This window comes from Watersipora subatra, chromosome 6, assembly GCF_963576615.1.
Source record: "Watersipora subatra chromosome 6, tzWatSuba1.1, whole genome shotgun sequence".
In the NCBI taxonomy this organism is placed as follows: domain Eukaryota; kingdom Metazoa; phylum Bryozoa; class Gymnolaemata; order Cheilostomatida; family Watersiporidae; genus Watersipora; species Watersipora subatra.
In genome coordinates this window covers 58,411,287-58,437,814 of record NC_088713.1, presented here as the reverse complement: position 1 = coordinate 58,437,814, position 26,528 = coordinate 58,411,287, and the positions used below count along the sequence as shown (strand labels likewise).

The 26,528-nt window shown below is 35.3% G+C and overlaps 1 protein-coding gene and 2 non-coding genes across 3 annotated transcripts in view; all 3 read right to left on the bottom strand.

Moving 5' to 3' along the window:
- Positions 1 to 6,956: 6,956 nt before the first annotated feature.
- The window catches only part of LOC137398693 (probable tRNA (uracil-O(2)-)-methyltransferase), a 37,705-nt gene continuing 18,133 nt past the window's right edge, over positions 6,957 to 26,528 (bottom strand). Inside the window, exons 12-15 of the mRNA XM_068084885.1 lie at positions 18,938 to 19,040; positions 13,128 to 13,358; positions 11,712 to 11,828; positions 6,957 to 7,418 (exon numbers count right to left, since the gene is read on the bottom strand). Coding sequence (XP_067940986.1) covers positions 7,228 to 7,418; positions 11,712 to 11,828; positions 13,128 to 13,358; positions 18,938 to 19,040 — 642 coding nt within the window. The 3' untranslated portion in view covers positions 6,957 to 7,227. The remainder of the gene's footprint in view (positions 7,419 to 11,711; positions 11,829 to 13,127; positions 13,359 to 18,937; positions 19,041 to 26,528) is intronic.
- On the bottom strand, positions 25,177 to 25,258 carry Trnas-uga (transfer RNA serine (anticodon UGA)). The gene has a single exon. It is a non-coding gene; the product is annotated as a tRNA-Ser (tRNA).
- Trnas-cga (transfer RNA serine (anticodon CGA)) lies at positions 26,082 to 26,163 on the bottom strand. Its single transcript has one exon. It is a non-coding gene; the product is annotated as a tRNA-Ser (tRNA).

The window sequence follows — 26,528 nt, the reverse complement described above, 5'->3', positions numbered from 1 at the left end:
TGCATAGACTTAAAAATTACAGTTACTTTACTTAATAGAGTTATTTTCGGGTCATTATTTTTAAAAGTGGACAGAAGAGGATAACTCCAAGTTTCTGGTATGTTTGATAACTTAAGTGTGCTTATCACTAACTACTATCAATGATAAGTTGTTTTACAAACACAGCTATAGAGTATATCATAGAGTTAAAATATAACTATTAAGATTTTATGAGCCAAGTTTAGACTAAGTTCAACGGTTGTCAAATAAAATGAACCTAAATATATTGTGAGTCATACTTTGCAAGAGTGATGGCTTTATGCCACTTGGACATCAGCATCTTGCTATCAGAGGCTATCTATCATTTAGCTATCTATCTAGCTCAAAAAGCTATTTTAATTCTTCAGGTTGACTAAAGAACTTTTTTTATAATAACTACCGAAATAAGTCAAATAAATATTTTTTATTAATTTTATTAATTCAAGTTGACAGATTTTTATCCATAAAGTACATATTTTTAATTCTTCTCACTTTTTGTTGAATCCGTTACCTTTTTGAAAGGACAACATGGTCAAAAACTGACAACCTTAGTTACTAGAGTCTGAAGTGAAAACAGGTTTAATAGAGGAACCATATATCATGGTCATAATGTATTGTGACACTAACAATACGCTAAAGCAATGGCTCCTTCAGTATATTGAAATAACTACTAGTTGGCCAATATCTAAGACATTATTTTTTGCGTGACTAGAACTTCATGAAATGGCGATTTAACTGTTTGACAATTTTCAAGGAAGATTTAAAAACTGGCATTTAAATCAGATTTTTAAATAAAAAGAGAAATAATAAATCATTTAAATAGATCATATAAATAATAAAATCGTGTAGCGATAATTTATCTCAAACCTGACAATTTTCAAACTAAGCAATACTGAAATGAAAAATGTATGGGCTTAGTATAAACTTGTTCCACGGGCTCATAAGGCGTTCCATGCATATTAAATAAATGTTTTTAATCATGTCATACACAAAACAGTTTCTTTCAAGTTAAAAAATACAAAAACATAAGCAAAAAACTTGAAAACATTTCTATTAATGTTAGTTTCATTTTTATTTTCGAGTTCAAACATACAAAAAAGTTGATAGAAATATATAATATTTTTTAACAATGTATTTTTAAGAATTTTTAATTTAATTTTTTTATAACAGTATCTCGATATACCATAAATTGTTTATTTGCTACAGCGAATGGACTGAGGATTTTTGGAAATTTTTGGAAAGCTTGAGCATTGGTTGGAAATTTAAGGTTTTAGTGGACAGCGTATGTAAAGTTTTACAAAACTTCAAAAGCTATTTTAAAAATGGCAAAACTAATAGAAAATGTACCATTTTGCTAACAATATACAAGTAAACATATGTGCATAGAGTGCACCCTCAGGATACGATTACCCTGATATACGGTTTTTTCACCTTACGAGTTGGAATATGATAATTTTTTCACCTCACCATAAAATCTTATTTCACCATACAAATTCAACATAATTTTTGCTCAAGTTTACATTTAGCAGTCGGTGTGCTTATTATGTATGTCGAAATAACAAAGATGCCAAAATTGTGATTGCCAAAAACATTTCCGCAACGACTGAAAAAGACACGATGACCTATTTTTCTCAGTTTAATGAGATTTGCTAAAATATATTAAAAATGAAGCCAAAAACTAATGGGTGGTAAAATTTTAGTGATAAAAAGTTAAAATTCAGTAAAATAGTTGAAAGTAAAACTTAGCTTTTAGAGAGTGTATTAATACATTAAGCTTATTTAAAGTGAATTCAAAGTCTACTTACGTCTGTTTTGAATTGGTAAGAACTCTTTACGGTGTGTACTGCGCATAGCGCATTGCAACGTTACATGTTAATGCAGATAATAACTAATAAATACACTAAACGTATTAAAGTTACTGTAGGTAATAAAGTTATTAAGGTTAACATACTATTTTGTTACTCATTTTATATGCACAGTACTTATGTTCATATTTGATGATTTTTACCATGTATGTTTGCATTATATAATTACTATGGTTTCTATACTCCTGCATATGATTTTCTCATCATATGATGTCAACCCTGGAACGAATTGTATCCTGAAGGTGCACTGTATATATATATAATGTATATATATAATATATATTATATATATAATTATAGGTGCACTGAAGGTGCACTGTATATATATATATATATATATATATATATATATATATATATATATATTTATATATATATATATATATATATATATATATACAGTGCACCTTCAGTGCACCTATAATTATATATATAAGTGGTAAGACAACTTATATATATAATTAAACCTTATCACCTTAAGGTCTCATATACGGGACAGATAGCGCAGTTGGTAAGGTATTGGGACAGTGATCATTAGGTCCTAGGTTCAAACCCCAACCACTGCACCCTTTTGGAAGACAAGACCCTTGCCTTAGACAAGACCCTTGCCTGTATATTATCTACAACCTCTATGATGAGTGCAATAACCAAAGCTATGCCAGTTTGAGTGTAGCCTGGTCAAACAAGGTTTGCGCTGCCTGTAGCTGAACCAGGAAAAGGCAGTGAAAAATGAGCTACTGGTTCAAAAAACGGTCGAGTGCTCAAACTCCCAGGTCTCTGGTAGGAGACCCAAGTTAGAGCAGAAATTACCACCCATATGGGTTAATGGGATGAGGAATCAACTTTATATACATGTATATATATATATAGCTTTCTGTAGTTAGAGCAGACCTATATCGACTCGAAACCAATTTGTAGTGATTGATCAACAGCTAAATGCCCATTGTATTTTACATTCTATTATGTACAGATACTGTAATATTATAATATATCATTATAATATATATCATGTACATATACTGTAATATATTATAGTATATATTATGTACTGATACTGTAATATACAATATAGAGGAGCAGTTAGCTGTCAGTCAATAACAACTAATTTGTTTCAAGCAGCTATATACAGGTATCTGCTCTCATTAGACTACATATACAGTAATCTGAAGTAGTGATTGCCATTACAGGAGTTGTGTTCTTTCTTTTAGAAAGACGACTCACGAGAGGCATCCACCAATCAGACACTCATGCCATCATCAAACAGCCAATTACTGCTGCCCAACAAAAAAAGACAAGCAGCAGATTGAGTCAGCAGTCGGCAACCTTTAACATAAAAAAACACTCTGACTTACAGAAGAAGTAAACATACATCTATGGTTAATGAAATGCCCAGGAGTGGGCTGTTAGTACAAGGTAGTTAGGATTATGTATGACTTGTCTTCTCCTGACATGCAGACTATAAATGAAGCAGTTGAAGAAAACATTTATTAGTAAACAAAAGCAGGAACATCAAAATAGCAAGCACAAGTCAATATACCCAGGAACAGTGCTAAAGGAAAAAATTGTGTGAACACAGGCTATCCGCTAATTTACATTACACCCTTTTTGGAATTTTTACACTGAATAACAAACTAAATCAAACCAAATAAAAAACAAAACTCAGCTGAACTTAAAGACTCAAGATGTAGTTGGATGAGTTTGCACACGCCATGACAGGCCTTTGCTGTTACAGTGTAGATTATTATGAAAACCAAATGAAGCTTTCTCAAACAGCATACAGCAAAGCCTCATAAGCCTCGACCATAGACCTATTAACCATACTTAGTAGTTAATTGGTTTGTGGTCTCGACGTATGATTACCTTAATGTAAGGCAAACCACCCGGGTTCCCTTAAATGCTCCAGGAAAATCAAAACCACTGAGTGCAAAGCAATGAGAAATATATATTAAATAATACACATGTAAATTTGTTAAGAAATTTATTAATGTTTGACTAAATTCACTTGACAAAAAGTCTCATCAGATAAAATTCTGAGCTATGGCTATACAGAAATTCTGCATGAGCTAGTAAACTGAAATAGAAACTCAGGTATTAAAAGCTAGATGGGTGAAGTCTATTATGTAACGTTATTTTGTAAAATATATTTTTTAGCATGTCTACAAGTAGATTTGAGTTCCCTTCATTTGTTTAGAGTTGCCTTCTCGGGTCTGTAAATGATGAAATATTTTTTAAAGTACATAACTTGCATACATACTTGAAATTTTTTTCATTATTTACAAACCCGAGAAGGCTATTTAATGATAATCATAATAATTAAATTCTATTTAATACCAGGATCTATTTATTTCCACTCTGCATTGTTGTCATCAGTCCAATCAGGTCCACGACCGTCTTGGCCAGGGCCATCATGCGTATAACCTCTGCTTGCAGTCAGCCGTTGTCATGCCTTCATGCTGTGCCGCTTGGCAGACCTCACCACTATTAATCAGTCTCTTCACCATAGCTGTCATTCCTGGCCAATACAAGGCCAGGAAAAAATCCACATGCCACAGTCAGCTGCTCTTCCTCTCCACCCCAGAGTAAGCAAGAGTATTAGTCTGTCAAATGGTTGTCTCCCTTATGGCCGGTGGTCAGACAGCACACTGAAGTAGGCCATATGGATGTCCGAGCCTCCAGTACTTCATATGGTCGCAGCCAGAAGAATGGCCGGATCCTGTGTAGCTGTTAGATTTTCTGATCTTCAAAATCTAGCTGATTTTTGGTAAGTTTCTCGACTCGAGCTGTGGCTTGGTACATGGTGGCCACCATTTCCTGACCTGCATTCAAAGTCATGCGTTCTGCATGATGGCATTATGCAGAACGATCCTGCATCAAACTTCTCCCCCATCCCCCAGGCTTCACAGCCTGGATCACGGCAAACAACTTCCTCTAGGTCACAGGTGTCAAACACATGGCCCGCGGGCCACATATGGCCCGCCACCTCATTTTATGTGGCCCGCGAGGGCTTAATTACTCATTCGCCCGAGACTCATTCTCCCGTATTTACAACGTTGCTAGGCACACCAACGCGAGTTATCTTGCCTCTAAACTTTGTCTATTCCTTGTGTTGTTATTTTTACATTACATGAGAATAATTTTGATTAGTCAGAAAAACTTTTTTTCTGATCAATCAAACAAACGTACATATATACCTCAATGATCTCTTTGGCAAAAGTTATAACTAAATTACTACGCCCATTTCGACATCTACTGAACCGAAAATCATCGCCGTCACTTTAAAATTTATCGTTCGCGATCAATTTTTTTCAACTCGAGAAGTAAATATGCAGATTCAGAAGGGAAAGACAGTGAAAGACTGCATAAATCATATTGAAACATTATTTTTAATGTTTCGAAGTTTTTACTAACTTTTAATTTTGTCAATTTGCATCGTTACACTCGAATAAAAATGCACTTTTTAGGCTGTCAACCGTAGTCAGACAAAAGTTATTCAATCTCGATAGGATCATAGTCATTCTTAGTGCGGCCCCTGAAGTCTGAAAAGTCAAGAACAGAGTTACTGAACATAATTTTATTCTTTGAATAATGTTTATGACAGTTTATTTGAGTTATATTAGGATGTAGATTTGCTATGCTATGAAGATAATACTCGCGAGGAAAAATTCGAAATTATAGTTTCGTGATTTTCATGTTCATGACTAACTGTACATGTATAACTATTATTCATTACTTTGTATTGTATGTAATAAATCACTAATTTTAGTCAAACTCTGTATATTTTGTAATTTCTTTGGTGCAAGTCTAACTTTGTTTCAGCAAATAGCAAATAATTATTTGATTTTTTGCTGCTTACATATTGATTTTGTGTTGCTGCTGTTGCAATTATTTAGTGTTTGCAGATTTAATGTGTGTATGCCAACAAATTCATGTTCTTAGCAGCTCACAATTTTTGATTTTACTGAAAGTATGCCCATGTTGATGGGTATTGTGTAACTTTTCTGATTTTTTTCGAAAACAAGTGTTTTGCATATTTTGCTGTGCAACTGTTCTGTTTGCAACTTTAAGTAATAAAGTCAAGAGTTATTTAATATTAAAGACTAGTTTAAGTTATTTTATATTATTCGATTACATTTCATTACAATTATAAGTTACATCTGGCCCTTTGAGGACAGCCATTACGCTGATGTGGCCCTCGGTGAAAATGAGTTTGACACCCCTGCTCTAGGTGATGTGTTACTTCCTTTCTGTTGGTGCCAGGGCCCTGCGGAAGGAAGCGATGACCCTTTCAGTTAGATCATGTATCTGTGACAGCACCACAATCCTTCAACAGCTACTGGCATTCATTTCCAGAATGTACGGCTGGCCTGTATCGCCATAGCCCAGCAAATGGGCCAAAGATGGGGGCACTTTTGGCTGTTCGAAGGCCGTCTGGTCTTCCTAACCCCAAGTCTACTTTTTCCCTTTTCCTCTCAGCCCGTACAGGGGCTGTGCTATCAAAGCTCAAGATATGCTGGCGGTAGTAGCTGTTTGCATTAAATAATCACTATATCCCTCTATACGAAATTTTCGTTTCGGCTTACGATGACAACACTGGAACGAATTGGTGCTGTAAGGCATTAATTCGTTCAGTGAAGAGTACACTCTACTGTATTCTTTTACAAAAGTAACAGATGAAATGATTTCTTTCTATGGAACTTTGCGCCATGCAAAGCGAAATTAGCTTCTATGGCTAAACTACCAGGACAAAACATTTCACTAGGGTTTGAGAATGTGTAACGATATAAAGAGGCATGACTACTGCACTTTTTTTTAACCTTGTTCTAAGGTAAACATTCTACCTCTTATATCGATTGACTTGCCCTCTCTTGTTTTATCATGTAATTCTCATCTCGCACACTACAAAGGACTAGCAATTAACATTAGAAGCCTCACATTTATCACAAAGATGGGTGCACTTACTTTTACAACATACAGCCAAAGCTTACCTCACCTTGTGAACACAGGTTATAACTGTAAACAGTGGTTAAACAGAGTACCAATATCAGATCGATAAATCAATATCACTTTCAGGCATGACAAAGTTATCAAATACGGACACCAGGAAGGTGCCCTTGGGCTTCTTAAAAAATACAAGCAGCCAGATTACACAAAATGTGCTCTCAATACATAATAACAAATAGAAATTTTACCAAATGGGAGAAGAGTAATAGCTGATTCAGTATATCCTTATTTTTATTATTAACAATACAAACATTTTAATAATAAAAACAGTATTATTATTCTGAAAATATTGTAAAAATAAAAACATTCCTCTACTTCATTGAGTGAAATGAAGATAAAGCTGCTAAAGACGGTTTATCCTCAGATCCGCTTTGCCATGAGCGTATCTACATTGCGGGGCGGACAGCAGGCAGCCATCCGGATGTGATTCCGAAAACCAGCAAAGTCTAGTTTTCAATCTGGAAGTGGCTAAGGAAGTTGTCTTCTTCCGGTCAGTTAAGAAGTTGCATAGCTGTACCCTAGCTCCAGGAAGTACTGGCAAAGAAAGAGATCCTAAGATTTATTTGGTAACAGGGGAAGTGAAGAAAGAGGAAGTGATGTCAGGCGGCAGAAAACTTTAAAGCTGAATTATGCAAGCATCACAGCAACTTAACAAATATCACAATTTAGATGGAATGGCTGAGGAATGGAAATAGACTGATTTCACGTCCCTTAAAGATGAACTTGCACAACATTTTTGTAGATTTTATTGGAAAGTATCGGTATTTTCTTAGATTTGTGATTATTTATAATGTTTGATATGATCTGACTGCCAGGATGTTTCACGATTGAAATTGACAAAACTAAATCATGGTTAAAATGCTCCGATCAAAGAAACTGTCCATTATAATGTCTATAATAGTGCATGCAACAGCCAATATTAACTATAGCAACTGATGATGGCATTTCACATGATTTATTTCTGAGCATTTTAACGCAATCGAGTTACAATCAAGTTACGCAATCGATTAAACGGCGATCGAGTTTATCCTGGCTGTGATATTCCACAAACATAAAAAACAATTGCAAATGATACAAAATAACTACTTTCTGATTACCGTACTTTTTGGACTACAAACCGCACCCCTATATAAGCCGAACCTGTTTTATTTTCCAAAAAACGATAATAAAACAATACATAGGCCGCACTTTTGTACAGGCAGCAGGACTCAGGTCGGTGCTTTTTAACGCGACAGCAACTTTGCTGTTTAGAATGGAACAGTACCTAACGGCAGTTTCGTATTAACTGACGCTTTTTAACCTAGTGCCTAACGTAACAGTAACATTAGGCATCGTTTCGTATTTTCTTTCACCGCTAGAGGCCTACTAACCAGAGATTCTAGTTATTGCGCCCTAGCGGTGAAAAAAAAGCCACAGAATAGCCGCACCCTTATATAAGCCGCTTGGCTCAAATCATCAGAAAAAGTAGTGGCTAATAGTTCGAAAAGTACGGTACATACTTTTGAATACAATCTATACAAAATTTTGCATGTTCATTTTCAAAGTGGCACACGATGTCAGACACGCAGAAGTTCAACAGACATAACGTCATCAACTTAATCAACTTTTCTTTAAAGCACGGCAACTTGCGTACCTGATACTCCTGCGATTGAATGCTCACAACCGCATACTTATTTTTTGACTACAACCCATGACCTCAAGGTACTCATCCAATTCATGTTTTTATGGTTATTTCAACAGCTATAGCTGGACAAACTAAAGTACACACGCACATGCATACACACGTACACACATGTACACTGTCAGTACACACAAACTTTGAGACTTATATATATAGATGATAGTGTCCAAACTAAATCAATTGAATCACCGGATGTGTTGTTACGACAGATGTTATAAATCTTACCTATTTATGTGAGAAAATACTTGCAAACAGTATGATATGATAATTGTTATGATCATGATCTAACAAGAAGAGTCCATCGGTCACAGTTATAGACTGAGATAAAACGATTTCATTGCATGGGATTTGAACTCACAACACCTAACTTAGCGGCCAAGCAAGCTACCACTTGGGCCAATTTCTCATTCACGTTTCATAGTGTCAGAACGAGTGTGCACATGTTTATTTCTTGTGCTTTATAAGCCCGCCTAATGGTCTTTTACGACCCAGCAAACTGCCAGGGTACCAGTAAAACTAATATCTTTTACGATTAAATTACTGATAGCCAGTCCATTATATGTTTTATAATGAAAATCGACAAAACTTGATTGCAATTAAAACGATCAGAATAAAAATACATGTGAAATGACATCACAAGTTGCTATCATTGCTATAGCTAACACTGGCTGTTGTGTGCAAGTTGCAGCATTATGTGTCTCCATTCTGTCAGTCTCGGCAAATATAAGCATCATAATCACACTTGATTGATATGTGCATTTTAATCATAATGAACTTTTGTCGATTTTATTCCTAAAACATCCTTTCAGTCAAATAACTTCCAACATCAAAAGAAATTTCAAATGATAAAAAAGAGCTATACTTTTTGATAAAATAAACTAAAATTTTGTGGAAGATCATTTTTAAATTCAAGTAGTAGAATTAGATTTTTGACTAACAGCTGTAAAAAATTGTTACAATTAGTTTCTCAAATATTTTTGCTAAGAAAAATAGCTAAGAGTTAGACACTAGCTTCAAAATAAACTTACACCAAGTTTTAGTAAGTGTGATCAGAAAGTATCAGTATTTTTCTATCTTTTGCGATTGTTTCTTAATATTTGAGATGATCTGACTGCCAGGATGTTTTAAGATGGAAATTGGCAAAACTTTATCATGATTAACACCCTCAGAAAAACAATATGTGCGAAAGGATTGCAGCAGCATTGCTGCTACACAACTCGATTTCGTCAGTCTCTTCACAACTATATACGCAATAATTACATTTTTATGATCAAGTATAATCAATTTTACTCTTGAAACATCCTGGCAGTCAAATCACCTCAAACATCAAAAACAAGATAATGATATAAAAATACCGACATCCTTTAATAAAGTCTACTAAAATTTTGTGTCAGTACATCTTTAAGAGAACATACTAGATGTCAAAGATGAGCGGTGAAAAGTGTTACCTACTACCTACTGCACACGGACCAACTGTTCAAAATAACTCTATGATTTTGGAGTTTTATAAACTTTTCAACAACTAAAAAGATGATTCCACAAGCACATAATATTATTTGTCAATAATCCTTGGTTCTGTTGGATCATTGCTCTGTTTCAACTACACATCCGAAAACATACTGCAATCGAAAGATCCCAGAATCACAACCTCTTTCTCTTTTATCTGACTGCCAATGTGTCAATAATTGTGCCATAGTTTATAAATAAAATTTCCACCGACTAAACTGGCGATTTTATAAGTACGTAATATGATTGTTAATCCCTAATAATCCCTAATAATCCCTAATAATCCCTAATCATTGCTCTGACTCAGCTACATATCCGATTACATATTTGACCCATCAGAAGATCCCAGAAACAACCTTTTTTCAATAAACAAATAAGTCCCTATTTGACAATTCTCATGAAACCTACATACCCTAGGACACTTATGTATTCGCAGCATCTAACTTTCGCGTTTTCGCGGCAACAGCCTCTCGCGAAAATGAGCGAAACTAAACTATCATAACGAACGAGCGAAAACGCGAAAATAAATGGCTTTCTTCATTGATATTCACAATAAAATCGTCATATTAGAAATGCAGGCAATTTTCGTGTGTGGTTGGCTCATTGGGCAAGTTTTGCTAAACTCATTATAGCTAATACACCGACTGAGCAGCTTGGCAAAACAAATTAAGATAATAAATTTTTTTTGGGAAAGCCTAAACAAATGAAGAAGATGATGATATTAGTTTAGTCATTGAATTTGTAACTGATGAGGATGACAGTCTGGTAGGAAAAGTCATAAAATTGAATACTTATTATTGTGGTGATGAATTTTATTACCAACCAAAAGCAATAACAACCCGGTGCCATGGCCACCGCGGCACCACGTGCTATAAATACTTGAAATCTAATATTGGTACCAATCAGTCACTGCGGCTTTGACGTCATTGATAGTCTAGGAAACAAATGGCAGCAAGCGATCAAATTACATTATTGATCTAGCCTACACATTTCTACTTGCGGTTCACAAATACAAACTACCATACTTTTAGGACAATTAGCAGCTTTTTTTTTTCTGATGATTTGAGCCATGCGGTTATAGGTAGGCCTACAAGGGTGCGGCTAATCACTGTGGCTTATTCTGTGGCTTTTTCTTTCACCGCTAGGGCGCACTAACGGGAATATCCAATTAGTGCACTTTTAGCTGTGAAAGAAAATACGAAACAATGCCTCACGGTACTGTCCCGTTAGGCACTAAGTTAAAAAGCGTCGGATAATACGAAACTGTGCCGTTCTGCACTGTTCCGTTTTAAATGGCGTTAAAAAGCACAGTCCTTAGTTCTGCGGCCTATAGTAAGGTGCGGCTTATGTATTGTTTTATTATCGTTTTTGGAAAATAAAGCACATGTAGCTTATATAGAGGAGCGGTTTATAGTCCAAACAGTACGGTAGTCCCAAATTGAAAAATATTTCGTACCAGTGAACTGGACCTGAGGAATCTAATGTTTGTTCTACTGCATTTATTTTCACATCACTATATTTTTGCACTCATCAGAGCTGCGAAATTAAGTTCCAGCGAAATTTTACTCTGTATGCTACTCACGAAACTAAATACTAACGAAATATAAGTGTCCTAGGGTAGCTAAACGTCTGCTCCTAACCTGTGAATATGTGATGATGGTTCTTAAGGAGGGTCTTTAGACCTCCACATTCTGATTTGAGGTCAGACAGAAGGGATGACGGGATGAGGCGGGCAACATCAGTTATAGCCATCACACCTACAGACAGAATATTGATACACGTTCCCACCCATGATTGACAATAAGGATTTAGTGGGAGTTATCTTCGCAGTAAATATTCCAGATGACACTGGATATTTCCTAGATGCTTACTAACCTTTACTATAGCTTATGCCTCCTTTATTCAAGCTTATAGCTTGAATAAAGGAGGCACAAACCGAGAGCTTGTTGAAAATCACACAAAACAATCTGTTTATTAAGGAATCTAATCCTAATCTCTGACTCTATTACAAATTCCCTGAACTTTATGCCATGTAGTGCAGGTGTTTACTGTAATATATAAGGTTTTTATTGTAATATAAGGTGTTTACTGTAATATAAGGTTTTTATTGTAATATAAGGCGTTTACGGTAATATAAAGTGTTTACTGTAATATAAGGTGTTCACTGTAATATAAGGTGTTTACTGTAATACAAGGTGTTTATTGTAATATAAGGTGTTTACTGTAATATAAGGTGTTTACTGTAATATAAGGTGTTTACTGTAACATATGATGTTCACTGTAATATAAGGTGTGTACTGTAATCAAAGGTGTTTACTGTAATATAAGGTGTTTACTGTAATACAAGGTGTTTACTGTAGTATAAGGTGTTTACTGTAATACAAGGAATTTACTGTAATATAAGGTGCTTATTGTAATATAAGGTGTTTACTGAAATATAAGGTTCTTACTGTAATATGCAATGATTAAATCAAAAGGTTTTAGAACATAAGAAAAAGAAATCAAATACAACTGAATGACAAATATGTACTTTTCGGACTATAAACCCCAAACCCCTATATAAGTCGCATCTGCTTTATTTTCCAAAAACGATAATAAAACAATACGTAGGCCGCACCTTTGTATAGGCCGCAGAACTCAGGGAGGTACTTTTTAACTCGGCAGCAACTTTGCTGTTTAAAACGGAACAGTGTCTAACGGCACTGTTTCGTGTTAACTGACGCTTTTTAACTTAGTGCCTAACGGAACAGTATCGTTAGGCATTGTTTCGCATTTTCTTTCACCGCTAAAAGCGCACTAACCAGAGATCCTGGTTAATGCACCTTATTGGTGAAAGAAACAGCAACAGAATAGCAGCACTCTTATATAGGCCGCATGGCTCAAATCATCAGAAAAAAGTAGCAGCTAATAGTCCAAAAAGTATGGTAAATATTTCTGGTACATTTGGTAAACAGCAATGACAAAGAAGAGATCTGGGCTTAGATAACCTGCTTTGTGAAACCGCCACTCACATGCAGGGATGTTGATGAAATTCCCATAAACTTATTTCTACACACCTCCAGCATTCCAAACTTTCTCCCTTTCCCCTTCAAGGGATACAACTATATTGTTGACAGAAGACAGCAGGTGCTCTGTTACTAAGTGTATTATCCTCTCTTGGACTGCTCTGTGGACTGTGGCGCAGTTAGTGATGGGCTCCACCTTAGGTCTTGGTTTGAAGCTAGCCTGAGGGACAGAGACGTCTGACTGCTGCTGTTGGGACGGACTAGTTTTTGTCTCCATGGAAACTGGAACATAAGTTCAACAATTGGCTCTCATATTCTATTCTGGTACAAGAAACATCATCTCACTCAGTAGGCTTCAAGTTGGACAATTAAAAAATTTGAAAATAAGATTTAAGTTTAAGATTTAAAAATAGTAATTTGGTAAATCTGATAGGGGTCATAATTGTTTATTGTAATTGTTGAGTTTATATTAAAAACTTGAAAACATTATCTCACAAAAATCTCAATTTTATGTTGCATGAGTTTAATGCTTCAGAATCTGGGAAACAAACTGCTGTTATAGCTTAGACTAGTCAAGCTTTCACTTAATTCAAAAAATTTATTTGAATAGTATAGGTAGAGTTGCTTGTAATATAAAGTATCACATTACTGTTTAATTATGACTGTTTAACAGCGCATAAATCATTTAGAAATCTTTGCTATAATATGTGTATGCTCAGGCATGCTAAAAGCATTAGGAAAAACGATTACCTCGCACAGGAATGGAACACACATATTCCAGTTTGCAGCCAGGTAAACCAAATCGTCTAATCGAATCAAAGAATAATTGTACATATAATTATTACACCTAGCGATCTATCACAATACCTGTGAATGACTGGGTACCAGTCTAAACTATAATAAGGGCAAAAACTGCATTGTACTGGATTTGAACTCGCTACTTTCAGCGATGTAGATCTACACTCTAACAACTGCATCAATCAACTGTCTACTGACATTACAGAATAATTGTATGTTCATGTCTAGCTATTACACATGACAGTCTCTCACGACACACCAGACTGTCAGGTTATTGGTTAGCAGTATTTACTATAATAAGAGTTGTGTCTGTTTGTCTGAAAGCAAGCTGAGAGAAGTAGGAAAAAATAATACATTATGTAGGAATTGAACATAAGAACTCCTATTTACAGTCACACATACTAACCACTGCACCACTCATCCATCTTACCGCTTCATGAATCAATTATGCATATATTTATTTCTCATTACAACCTCTCACAGTGCACAAGACTGCCAAGCGGTACATATAATCTACCATATTATAAAACTCGGATCTTGTAATTTTGCTTGAAGCCATTGCACTGAAGAAATAATATAAATGGTAATTAAATTGCTTTATAAAAGATTGCTTTGTATGGGACTCGAACTCATGACCTTCAGCTTAAGCGACCAAAACTCTAATATCTTCACTAACTGACTGGTTTTAAGTTCTGGTTTGCAGTCGTGTTATCGTAGTTGAGATTATTGTACAAATCCAGAAGGCAGTCGGTTACTCATAAAACTCTGTCTTATAATCTTTCTTGAACCGCATTCCATAAATAATATAAACAGTATTAAATAATAAAAACAGTATTTAATAATATAAACAGTGTTAAATATTATAAACAGCATTAAATAATATACACAGTATTAAATAATCTAAACAGTATTAAATAATATACACATTATTAAATATTATAAACACTATTAAATAATATAAACAGTATTAAATATTATAAACAGCATTAAATAATACAAACAGTGTTAAATAATATAAACAGTAATAAATAATGTACACATTAATAAATATTATAAACAGTATTAAATAATATAAACAGTATTTAATAATATAAACAGTATTAAATATTATAAACAGCATTAAATAATATACACAGTATTAAATAATATAGACAGTATTAAATAATATAAACAGTATTAAATAATGTAAACAGTATTTAATAATGTAAACAGTATTAAATAATATAAACAGTATTAAATAATATAGACAGTATTAAAGTGTCTCATAAAATATTGTTTTCTACAAGACTCAAACTTATGACCTTTAGATCAGTTGCGTCTGAACTTTACAACTTCTATCGCTAACCCGCATTTTAAAGTTGAAGAATCATTTTATGTATCATAAGCTGTTCTGTGACTTTAACAAATTATTGCATTATATGAACAGACTGGCTACGACTTATTCAATGTAAAAAGCAGGACCAATCCAAGCAATTCTAGGCTTAATCGGCAATCTCGGAACTTTCGTTTTCTAAATAAATGTTACCACGATGTATCTGATTAGAAACTTGAAAATCCGTCTTCGTATACATTAAACACAAAGACTTGAGGACATTGAAACCATTTGCGTTAAAAATGAAAGAAATCCCAAGCATAGCTCACCGTAATGCTAGTTGCCCCAATAATGATGAACTGATTTAACCCATACATAGAGTAAAACAAGATCCAACTTCGTAATATAAAAAGTTTTTGATTTTGGAAACTCAAAGAGCTACATATGATATTTTCATCCTAATAAGCCTTTCAGTCTGCTAACAGGCAGGCGCTCTAACTACTAGATACTCAGCTAGAATTAATTGATTAAACTTTGGTAATAACATGTGTAATAACTATGGACGCAATTATTACACCATGCAACAATGTGGTTCAGTGGTGCAGAACGTAGTGCGCTCAGTTGGGAACCTACATATCTGGGTTTGAGCCGCATGCTTTGCAATCTTTTTCCTAATGCCATTAGAATGGCTACAGACAGACATGGTCAGTTAATATTAACTCTTTCGCTACTGTAAGTCGATGAATACGCTTATTAATAGGGTTTCACTTTTCTTTTCATTACAAAGCATACACATTAGCTAGAGCAATCAAATTTTGTCTCTAACGAAACAACCTTGTTGCCAATCACATGAAACCCAATCAAAATTCTTTTGGCTCGGTAATTCCATTTTTAAATATTTTTTTAAAATGGGAAAACCAGATTGTTATTGTCATAACAATAAGAAATTCACCACGTTAGATCGATGCAACAGAAGAAGCAGAAATTATGCAAGAGTGGGATTCACTAAACAATTTTATACTTAACTTGTAGAAAATTTTGTTCTGAATAAGATGAAAAAATCTGCATTGATGCGCGAGATATTGCTCAAATAATAGCGGTATATCAATTTTTGGAAAATCATTTGAATTAATTTGGTCAGAATAACGACTTTAGCGCAGTAGTGAAAGAGTTAATGATTCCTGGCTCTCTGACATGGAAGTTGTATTGGTTGAGGTGTTCAATCTATAGATTCATATCCTTCCCCAGCTTTTTATCATGGAATAGTTTATTCCTGAACGATCGATATCATTCGTGTCCATTACAACTTTGTTTTTACACAAAGCTTGGTTATTTTAATTTGTAAATGAATTTGCACAAACATGTATTTTTTGCATCAGTATGTATTACATAATGATGTGCACTCTTAAAACAATTCAAACATCGTTTTATTCAAACATTTAAAAATTCTATTTGTTTCTTATAGTTCATGAACCGATTTGCTAAAATATAAAAGGTACAATTCTTTCATTCGTTTGTGAAACATGTTCAGAATTAATGACTAACTTGGAATTAAATAGCTCCTATAAAAATAGCTAGTTGTGGAAGCTGTTATAGTTGTCATAGTGGTTTCTTTTCATCAGACTGGCAACAACCCAACCACACATAAAAACCAGCCAATTGTTCTTCCTCTACCAACTTATTTGTGGCTAAGAGGTTCCCAACAGCTTGTCAAAGCAAGCCCATTGCTCATCATAAATGAATTTTGCTGTCCCTAACATGCTACTCTAATGTAAGCATGAAAAACACCTGTCATTAATTGGCAGTTGAGACATCCGTGAGCCCAACAACTTGGAGTTATCTTCTATCTACACTATCCATTCAATGTTCAGTGATGCACATGTAACTAACTCTAACTGTAACAGTTAGAGTCGAAAGTTCCAAGTTCGAATCCTGTACAATGCAGTATTTTTTCCTAGCATTACCTGCGAATTCAGATAGACAGATGAATACTCTTATTATAATTAAGACTATTATTACTAAACTAATAATATTATTACTAATATTATAGACTTTCGACCTTTCAAACATGTGCTGAAATGTAGGCCTACTGCATTATTACTGTACTATTATTATTATTATTGAGTTAATACTATTATTGCTATTATTGACTTTCAAGACGTGTGCTATGAATGACATGGCATGGACTGCAATTTAAAACATCAGTCATTTATAACTATCGAATAATCTTATCAGGGAGACTAAGTCAAAGAGCCAAATTTAAAAGTTGACTTCCGTCACTGAACAGCCAGTAACCACTTCTAATACATCTTCAGAATAAATTCGGCACTTTTGAATTTCAAACACCTAATTTTTATTACTGAATCGCTACCAAATTACTGCTTGTAACTATTTAAAACTTATTTTGCTGTCACCTAATATATTTTATATGTTATGTAAAATTGTATTCTAACATCATGGAAGTTGAATAGCAAACCAATCATCTAATTGAAAAATGTACGTCACGCCGTGAGTAATTTGTATTCGATAACCTTTCAAGTTTGGGTACCGGAGTTGAATGAATTTGATGAAAATAATGTTTTGATATGACATGAGTTACATATTGATGGAAATGAGAACTTGAGTAGATATTCGACACGTTTGTTGAAGAAACTGTAAGGTGACAGTTTGTAGAGCAGACAACTCTCATTTCAAATTAATTCAGAAGTTATTATTTTATACTCATACCCTGGCAGTTTAACAGGCTGTAAGAGACCATCAGGGACTTGGTTTCCATGCTAAGAATTGATTCGGAGTTTCTACCTTTTCAAATCATAAAAACGGAAAAATCGAAATGGATTCGATGTCATTTTGCTTCGCTAAATTTGTGCAAAGACATTCGCAGTGAGATTACTATTTAACATCACAGAAACGCTTACAGTGGATGGATTCGAATCAATAATATCCAGTTGAGCTCTCCCCAGCATTTCAACACCCTACCACACAGATTTATTCTAACTACTATTGCCAACAATAGGTCGCTCATGCAACAATGATGAAATAATTACCTTTTTTATTTATTTTAATGCCTTATTAATTAAATAACTGAAACTACCGATTGTACAGATTCCCACGGCATTAGTGCCGACCTTTTCTTAGGCTTAACTCTTCTAACATAGAAAAACTTTGTTACTAAAGGTGATCATCGTTCATGCGACCTTTGAGCTAATAACTGTATCACAAGTAGTAAATTATGTTACTATTTTGTAATATCGAGAGATGTTAATATTGTTACCAATAAAAATTTTTTTTGATCGGGTATGCTGGTTGAGTTAGTGTCACAAACGTAGACAGCATGAATTGAAGGGTGAACGTGATCCAAAAGTGAATCTACTTAAACCGGTTCTGTTTCGAGGAGTACATCGCTAGTCTTGGAAAAATTGATAACGTGCAACTCCAAATCGTTGAAGCGGTGGGATGCGAACTCGTCGGCCAAGGTCAACCTCGAATTCATTCGAAGCCTAGCGAAAGCACAGAGAATGTGTACAATTATTTAGAAATACCGAAAGGCAGTCATTTGGTGCAGGTGTTAGAGCCTTGGCATAGCAAGCGAAATGTCATGAGTTCAAATCCCGTCACAAGCAATTTGTTTCCTAACCTGCGATTTTTTCCTAAACAGCTAGACAAACAGACGGATATATAACTTATTAAGGTAATGATTAGAAACCAGATCCTCTAGAGGTAACAACATCCATATATCGGACAAACTGACCTGGAGATTCACTCGGCTGGCTTATCTTTGCAGAAATAGCTATGTCTATGCGTAGGTAGTCTGCATTGGTCAAGGCATCATTACGTGTTCCAATAATGCACTCCTGTAAGGATATTGGTAAACATACAGTGTAGTTGCGCAGTGAACAGAAGTTTTGTGAAACTGTCTTGGACCAGGCTAATAATTAGAAGATCTGTACAATAAATGACTAAACACTAGTGCTGCAATTGTACACAGATTAGAATCTGTATTATCATTGTATTGCTGTCATCCCTCAACATACAAGTGTCCCAACATACAAGACATTTGAGATACAAGCAAAATTTTGAGTATTATTATGCCTTGAGATACAATCTTGACAAATTTGAGATATGAGCATATAGGATGGTCCTTTATAAGGCACTTAGGTGGCTGTGAAAATTTCGTACGTGATACTTAGGTATCGCGTACCAGGTATCACTGATTTCATGCTTAGGTGACCAAGTGTGTGAGAAGCTGCATTCGAGAGCAGCCTTTGCTCGGTCTTTTGCGCATGAGCGGTTTGAAAGTTTCAAAAAGGCCCTCTAAAGGTTATAGTGAAAGCTGAAAGTTTGCAAAAAGTGCAAGATGATAAAAATAAAAAGTGAGAGAAAATTAGAATCAAGATTAAAACGCTACAATGCAGAAAAAAAGTCATATGTACTTTAAACAATAAGAAACTAATGTAGTAAGATATTCATATATGTGGACTGCATGCAAAATATATAAGCTGGTAGAAAGATTGTGATCAACAACAATAGTCCAGTGCATGTGATGCTGAATTGTAAAATATCAGAAAACGGCCAGCAGAAGTTTTTTTGATAATTTTAAAATGGTTAATGTAACATAAATTAACTAAAATAAAGTTCTTGGAATCTGAAAACTTGCCATTTCTAATAAAAATGTTACAAAATACAGTTGCACTATTTCACAACGCACGGTCATGATTTTATAATTACTACGCCATATTAAGCAATGCGCTTTACTATGAGTAATCCGGTTTGTTATTATTAAAAAAAGTAGTGCATAAGCCGCATGCATGTTTGCGAGTTGAAATGGGGAAAAAGGCTGCTACCTCATGTGCTTTTCACTGTCTGAAATCAGAAAATGAGAACTGTAACATGATTGTTTTATCATCAAAGCGGCTCGGCACTACCGAGTCATATGCTCAAAAATATATTAACTATTATCTTGAGCCACAAAGGAGTTTATCCAGACTCTATTTGCAACGATTTTCCAAGGGACTAGAAGTATCATCATCTTCTACCACTACCAACACCTCTCAAGATATCACTATCAGCTGCCATGAGAAATGCTACAGCCATTTCACTCACAAGAACACATTACAATCAGCTCAAAAGAGAACTGAAGTGAGTTGAGTAATACTATCTCAAACAACGATCTCCTTTGCTTATAGCCTTTGGAAGACGCCACGAGAGTAAATAAAGTTGTGCCACTCTGGAGAAAACATTCAGAAAGCAGAAACAAAAGCACAAACAAGCTACAAACAGAATTCCCAATTTTATTTAAATATATTTTTATTTCGGATTATTCGTTCATTCACTGTTACAAAACGATCGTTTTTGAAACGATCGTTTTTGTTTCTCAAAACGGCTTTTTTTGTTGCTAGTAGAAACCAATCTATTGTAGTTTACTATTAGTAAAAAAATTGAATAAAAAAAGACAATACGCTAACCAGAAATCAGTTTATAAAAAACGTTCGCGTGGTGACATAATAGTCGCTCTGCCAACCAGCGTCAGTATCGCAAAGGGTTAAGGCTATGTATATATGAGATGCAACTGTTTTACGCAGAGTACACAAAAGTCTAGTGTGTATGTGTAAAATGGTCTGACTGAGTGTTATCAAGTTACCTGGTTGAGAACCCGCCACCCCAGATTAGCCTTTCATTCCATCATAATATAAACATATTCTTTGCAAAAATGAAAGTAAGCTTGCACATTTTGCGTAAAATCACCACAGCCAGAGACAGACCCAGCTGTCAATATTAATGAATCTCAATTGGAAAATAAGGGTATAGGGGAGACACCTAGGCCTGCTAAGAGAAAACGAGTGGCAAACCAGCGACCAATCTTACCTCCAATATGTATTCTGTGTCAGAAGGAACGCAAGTGCAAGACTGGATGTGTAACCACTACTATTGATAAACTCCGAAAAACCCAGTCCAACACTGCAGGTAAGTCAATGAAGAATGTTTAAATAATCTGTGACGGCTGATTTGATCTACACTGTAGTTGGTTTTATGGCATAGTATTATTATGGCGATATCATCCGATTTTGACCTACTGAAGGTGACCTGTGATTTATGGTATATGTTTGAGTTGTGCTATTGGTTTTGCTATTTTTCAAAGATAAACTCAAGGACCGTGCAGAGATCCTTGGAGATGAACGTATTTTGCGGGAGTTTAGCTGGAGTGATGCTGTCGCTTGAGAGCTGAAATACCATAAATCCTGCTATGATAAATATGTATATGATGCCGAGAGGTAAATTTCCTATTCTATTTCTTTTTAAGAATATTATTGTTGTTAGTGCTTTATAGTCTCTGTGTGAACAGGTATTCTATCTTTGATATTTGTTTGTCATGTGAAACACTCAACACTGCAAAGCATAATTTTATTTAACAGATTACGCAGGAAAGATGTGGTATGTATAGAGTGTGTAGAATAATAGGTATAAAAGGTGTATGGTATATGTTGTGATTTGTGTGGCCTTCCACTATAGAGATTGACAATCTATTTCAGTTGTAGTTTGAGGCAAAACAACAACCCCAAACATAGTGGCGCTGAACTAGATTATTAATAAATCTCAACTTGAGACTCTTTAATATGGTTAAGGATCATAATTATTCGGCAGGGGGAAATAACTCACCTCAAACATAAACCTATCAGTGCAATGTAATCTTTGTAGAAAAAAACAGTTGATTTGTGTTATATAATTCTTCTTCAACATGGCTACATTATTATCCTGCTAACATCTACACACCCTAGGACTGCTAATAAAGAGCTTTCACATGCTTGTCTAACAATTTGATATAATGCCATTGCTGTTTATGGTATGAATTAACATTGCACATATATAGACTTTATTTCTTTCAAGCCCAACATTCCTCCACCTCAAGGTAATGGCTGGCACATGACTAAAGAAGACACACTAGAAATAACTTGGTATCAGAAATCTGTCATACCACCAGAAGTTCTGAAGACGGTACATTGCAAGTGCGACAAAAATGGCTGCCGTCAAAGATGCTAATGTAAGATGGCCAACTTACCATGCATGCTGCGACCTTTGTGGCTGCACTAATACAGAATGCACTAACAGGGGTGTGGAAGAGGATGAGGAGGATGATGATGAGGAAAATGAGAGCTAAATCCTATTATTAAGTTATCAATATGTATGTATTGTTATTTATCAAATCTCAATAAAAACCACAATTATTTGTTGAAGTTGTCTCCCTTGTGTCTGTAGAAAATACATTTAATAGCATAATGCATCTATTCACTTGTGTAATAGTTCAGTGAATAGGTATGAAATACATTGATATAATCACCTTGTATATAAAACAAAGTTAAATAGTTGTTTAAAAGCTTTTAGGTCACCTTAGACTGCCACGCACACAGTACAAGTGTAAATGGCAAATGTCGCTGCCAATAAATTTGACGCTGATTGAGTATTGGCAAGGTTGGCCATTCCGACAAAATGAATTTCTAAAGACATACATTACAGCTATCTTTTGGAACAGTCAAATCCTGCTCTGCTTTTGGTTTCCTAAACTAAAAAAAATTTAACAATTCAGCATCACATGCACTGGACTACAATGTCCCCATTAAAAGGTCTGGTATCACTTTAATGCTTTTTCTATTTATGTTCCATATGAACTGTTCATAAATGCAGCTTTTTACATGTATCATATCTTGTGCTGACCCGGCCCGTCTGTCAAATTTTACAAGGTAATGTGGCTCCTGGACTGAAAAGTTTGTTTATCCTGCCACATGGTATATTAAAAGCGTGCATAAATAATAGACTTAGAACCACCTTTCCTTGCGCCAGAATTAGAGTTATACTATAGGGTTCAGTGGCTACTCAAGTTTTTCATTTCTGTTTAAATTTTATCACAAATTCTCATGATCACTGAGAGCTGAACTGATAACTCCAACATTCATTCCAGGGCTATAGTGAACAGATCACACTCCTTCTCAAAGATCTGTGGGAGCATTTTTGATAGATCTGAGGCTATTCAGTGGAAATTCATAAGTAATACATCAGTTTATTTGCTACAGTATTACAGCTCAGCTATAGGAAATGTCCCATTTTTATGTCTATTCAGTCTAAAAAAGACACTCAAAAGACATGAGATTTAGACACTGAAATTGCTTAAGTACTTAGACTTATCTTATGGACAGATGTAAGTATATTTCAGAGAGAGTAAGAGTGAGTGGTGAGTAAGAGAATTATAGAAATTTAAACTGATTCAGATTGATAAGAATGTTTAGAAAAGAATTAAAAATAAATGAATGAATAGCCACTTAAGAAGAAAAATAAAGAATATAACTTTTCCACTGGCAAATCGCAAATGACAAATGGCGCACCGGTCTTCGATAGTTTATAATCAATCATGATCGTGCATATGGAAAGATGAAAAAGAACAAGTTAATTTTTAATGCATTTGTTAAAACTTTATAATCATTGTTAAAAACCTATGGAAAGCAGAGAAAGGGGAGAGTGTTCATCTAACATCGGAATCAATTAACCAAAAGCTGATTCACACTACATCGCTATATGTGGGAGTTGTCCTCTCGGCAATATTAGTCAATTATATGCATTATACACCAAATGGAACGTTAAAGTGACACGATACTTCAGGGGAGTTATGAGCTGTCAAACTTTTTTGATAGTTGGCAGAGCATCCATGACAGTCAGTGCAATGTGCACCACTTCGGCGAAAGTGATCGCATATACGTGAGAGAAAGTCAGGAGCTTGCACTTTTAGCCACCAGTTGAGATTTTTAAAAGTCTCCGCCATGAAAAATTTGTGTTGCCTTGAAAAAGGATAAACTGCATTAACAATTGGCATCAACAGTTTCCCTGAACCGTTTATTTCTTTCATATAAATAGGGAACATACGTAATGTATGTGCAGGGAGAGTTATGACAGACACGTGAGTTACGACAGACAAGTGAGTTACGATAGACACGTAAGTTACAACAGACCCGTGAGTTATGACAGACACGTACGTTACGACAGACACGTGAGTTACAACAGACACGTAAGTTACGACAGACACGTAAGTTACAACAGACCCGTGAGTTATGACAGACACGTGCGTTACGACAGACACCTGAGTTACGACAGACACATGAGTTACGACAGACACATGAGTTACGACAGACCCGTGAGTTACGACAGACACTTGTGTCACGACAGACACGTGAGTCACGACAGACACGTGAGTTACAACAGACACGTGAGTTATGACAGACACGTGCGTTACGACAGACACACGAGTTACAACAGACACGTGAGTTACGACGGACACTTGTGTCACGACAGACACGTGAGTCACGACAGACACGTGAGTTACGACAGACACCGAATACATTTTACGTTTCAACACTTTGAAGGGCTTGAGATAATAACAAGAGTTGTCATCTCATCATATCCTAGGCTTGAGAAAACCCAGCTGCCTAGTTTTGCTATGCTCTCCACCACTTCCTGTTCCAGTAGGAACACAAAACTTTGGTCATTTCATGCGTAATAATTCTTTTGTGAAATTACGAAGTTTCAAATAAATTCGACTACAAACTCTGGAGCCATCGCCGGAATACTGGGAACATTTCAAACTGAAGTGTTGAGCGAGAAGAGAAAACGGCGTCAGGACATTAGTTTCATATGACACACTAATTTATGCTCTTGGTAATGAAAGCTACGAAATAGACAAACCTAAAAAATATCACATCAGCAACAAGAGCCTGAGACTAGAACTAGTAGTTTTTTGAGCAAGAATAAAATAAGAACTATTCGCTGTATTTGGTTTTCATTTTTTTCATTGTTTGCTATAAACTTGAAGCTGTGAAAAGATATTCAGTCAGAAGGGATTAATGCTAGTCTAAATGCCTTGACAGTCTATGATTAGGAGACGCTTCAGTGAACAAGTCTACGATTATTTTGTTTGTAATTCCGGGTTGTGGACACATGAAAAACATTCGCTGCGAGTAGGGTTCGAACCTACGCGGGGAGACCCCATTGGATTTCAAGTCCAACGCCTTAACCACTCGGCCATCGCAGCCACTGATCATCAAACAGGCTCTCATTAATAATGCCTATAACTATAATGAAATCATGCTTATGTTCCATCTAAATTACAGATGGAACAAATACAAATCACCACTCTCAACAAAAGATCTATGAGACCAAGAGACTGTTCCCATGCTTCTGTAAATGCACATATTTTCACAGCTTAATCAGGAAGAGCACTCTGTACCTTCTTCATAGTCTGAGTTCTTTTACCGATCGAAAACTCAACAGTCAGGCAGAAAACTTACTCACTCTGCGACAAATGACCTTGAACCTAAAGAATATTTTCTGAAATGAGCTTGCACAAAATTTTAGAAGAATTTGTCAGAAAGTATTGGTGTTTTTCTATCATTTGCAATCCTTCGGTTTTTTGTGCCGTAAGTTTATCGTTGTCGGCCATCTTTATAGACTATTTTATCGTTAAAAACACGAAATTTTAGCAATAAATGTTTGAAAACGATGCTTTTGTTTGCAATTTTTTTTTATTATAGTATCAAAACAACACCAAAAAGTACTTTTAAATAAAAGAAAAACAATCGTTTTCTACAAATATGGCGGCTTTTTCGCGAACGAGCGCATGTGCAAACAGCTTGATGACATCAGAAAAAAATGATGGATTAGTTTTTATGGTTGAGGCGATCTGACTACCAGAATGTTTTGAGATTAAAGTTTACAATGTAAAAACACTCGAAAAGATTAACCCTTTATTAATCAATCTCTATACCGTTGGTCTCTTTGCAACTATAGACGCCATGATCACACTTTCGAATAATCCGAACACTTTTAACTGCGATCAAGTTTTGTAAAAAAACCTTCGCTGCGAGTAGGGTTCGAACCTACGCGGGGAGACCCCATTGGATTTCGAGTCCAACGCCTTAACCACTCGGCCATCGCAGCTGCTTATTTCAAGAAAATCTCTCAGAAATATTGTCCTCAGTTGTAATGAGGTAAAGACCACTTCATGCAATCTAAATTACTGATGGAACAAATAAAAGTTACCACTCTCGACATCTTATGAACAGAGACTGTTTTCTAGCTTTTGTACATGCACGTACCGTACTTTTCGAACTATTAGCCACTACTTTTTTCTGATGATTTGAGCCATGCGGCTTGTGTAAGGGTGCGACTAATCTGTGGCTTTTTCTTTCACCGCTCGGGCGCATTAACGGGAATCTCCGGTTATTGTGCCTCTAGCGGTGAAATAAAATACGAAACACTGCCTAACAGTACTGCTCCGTTAGACACTAGGTTAAAAAGCGTCA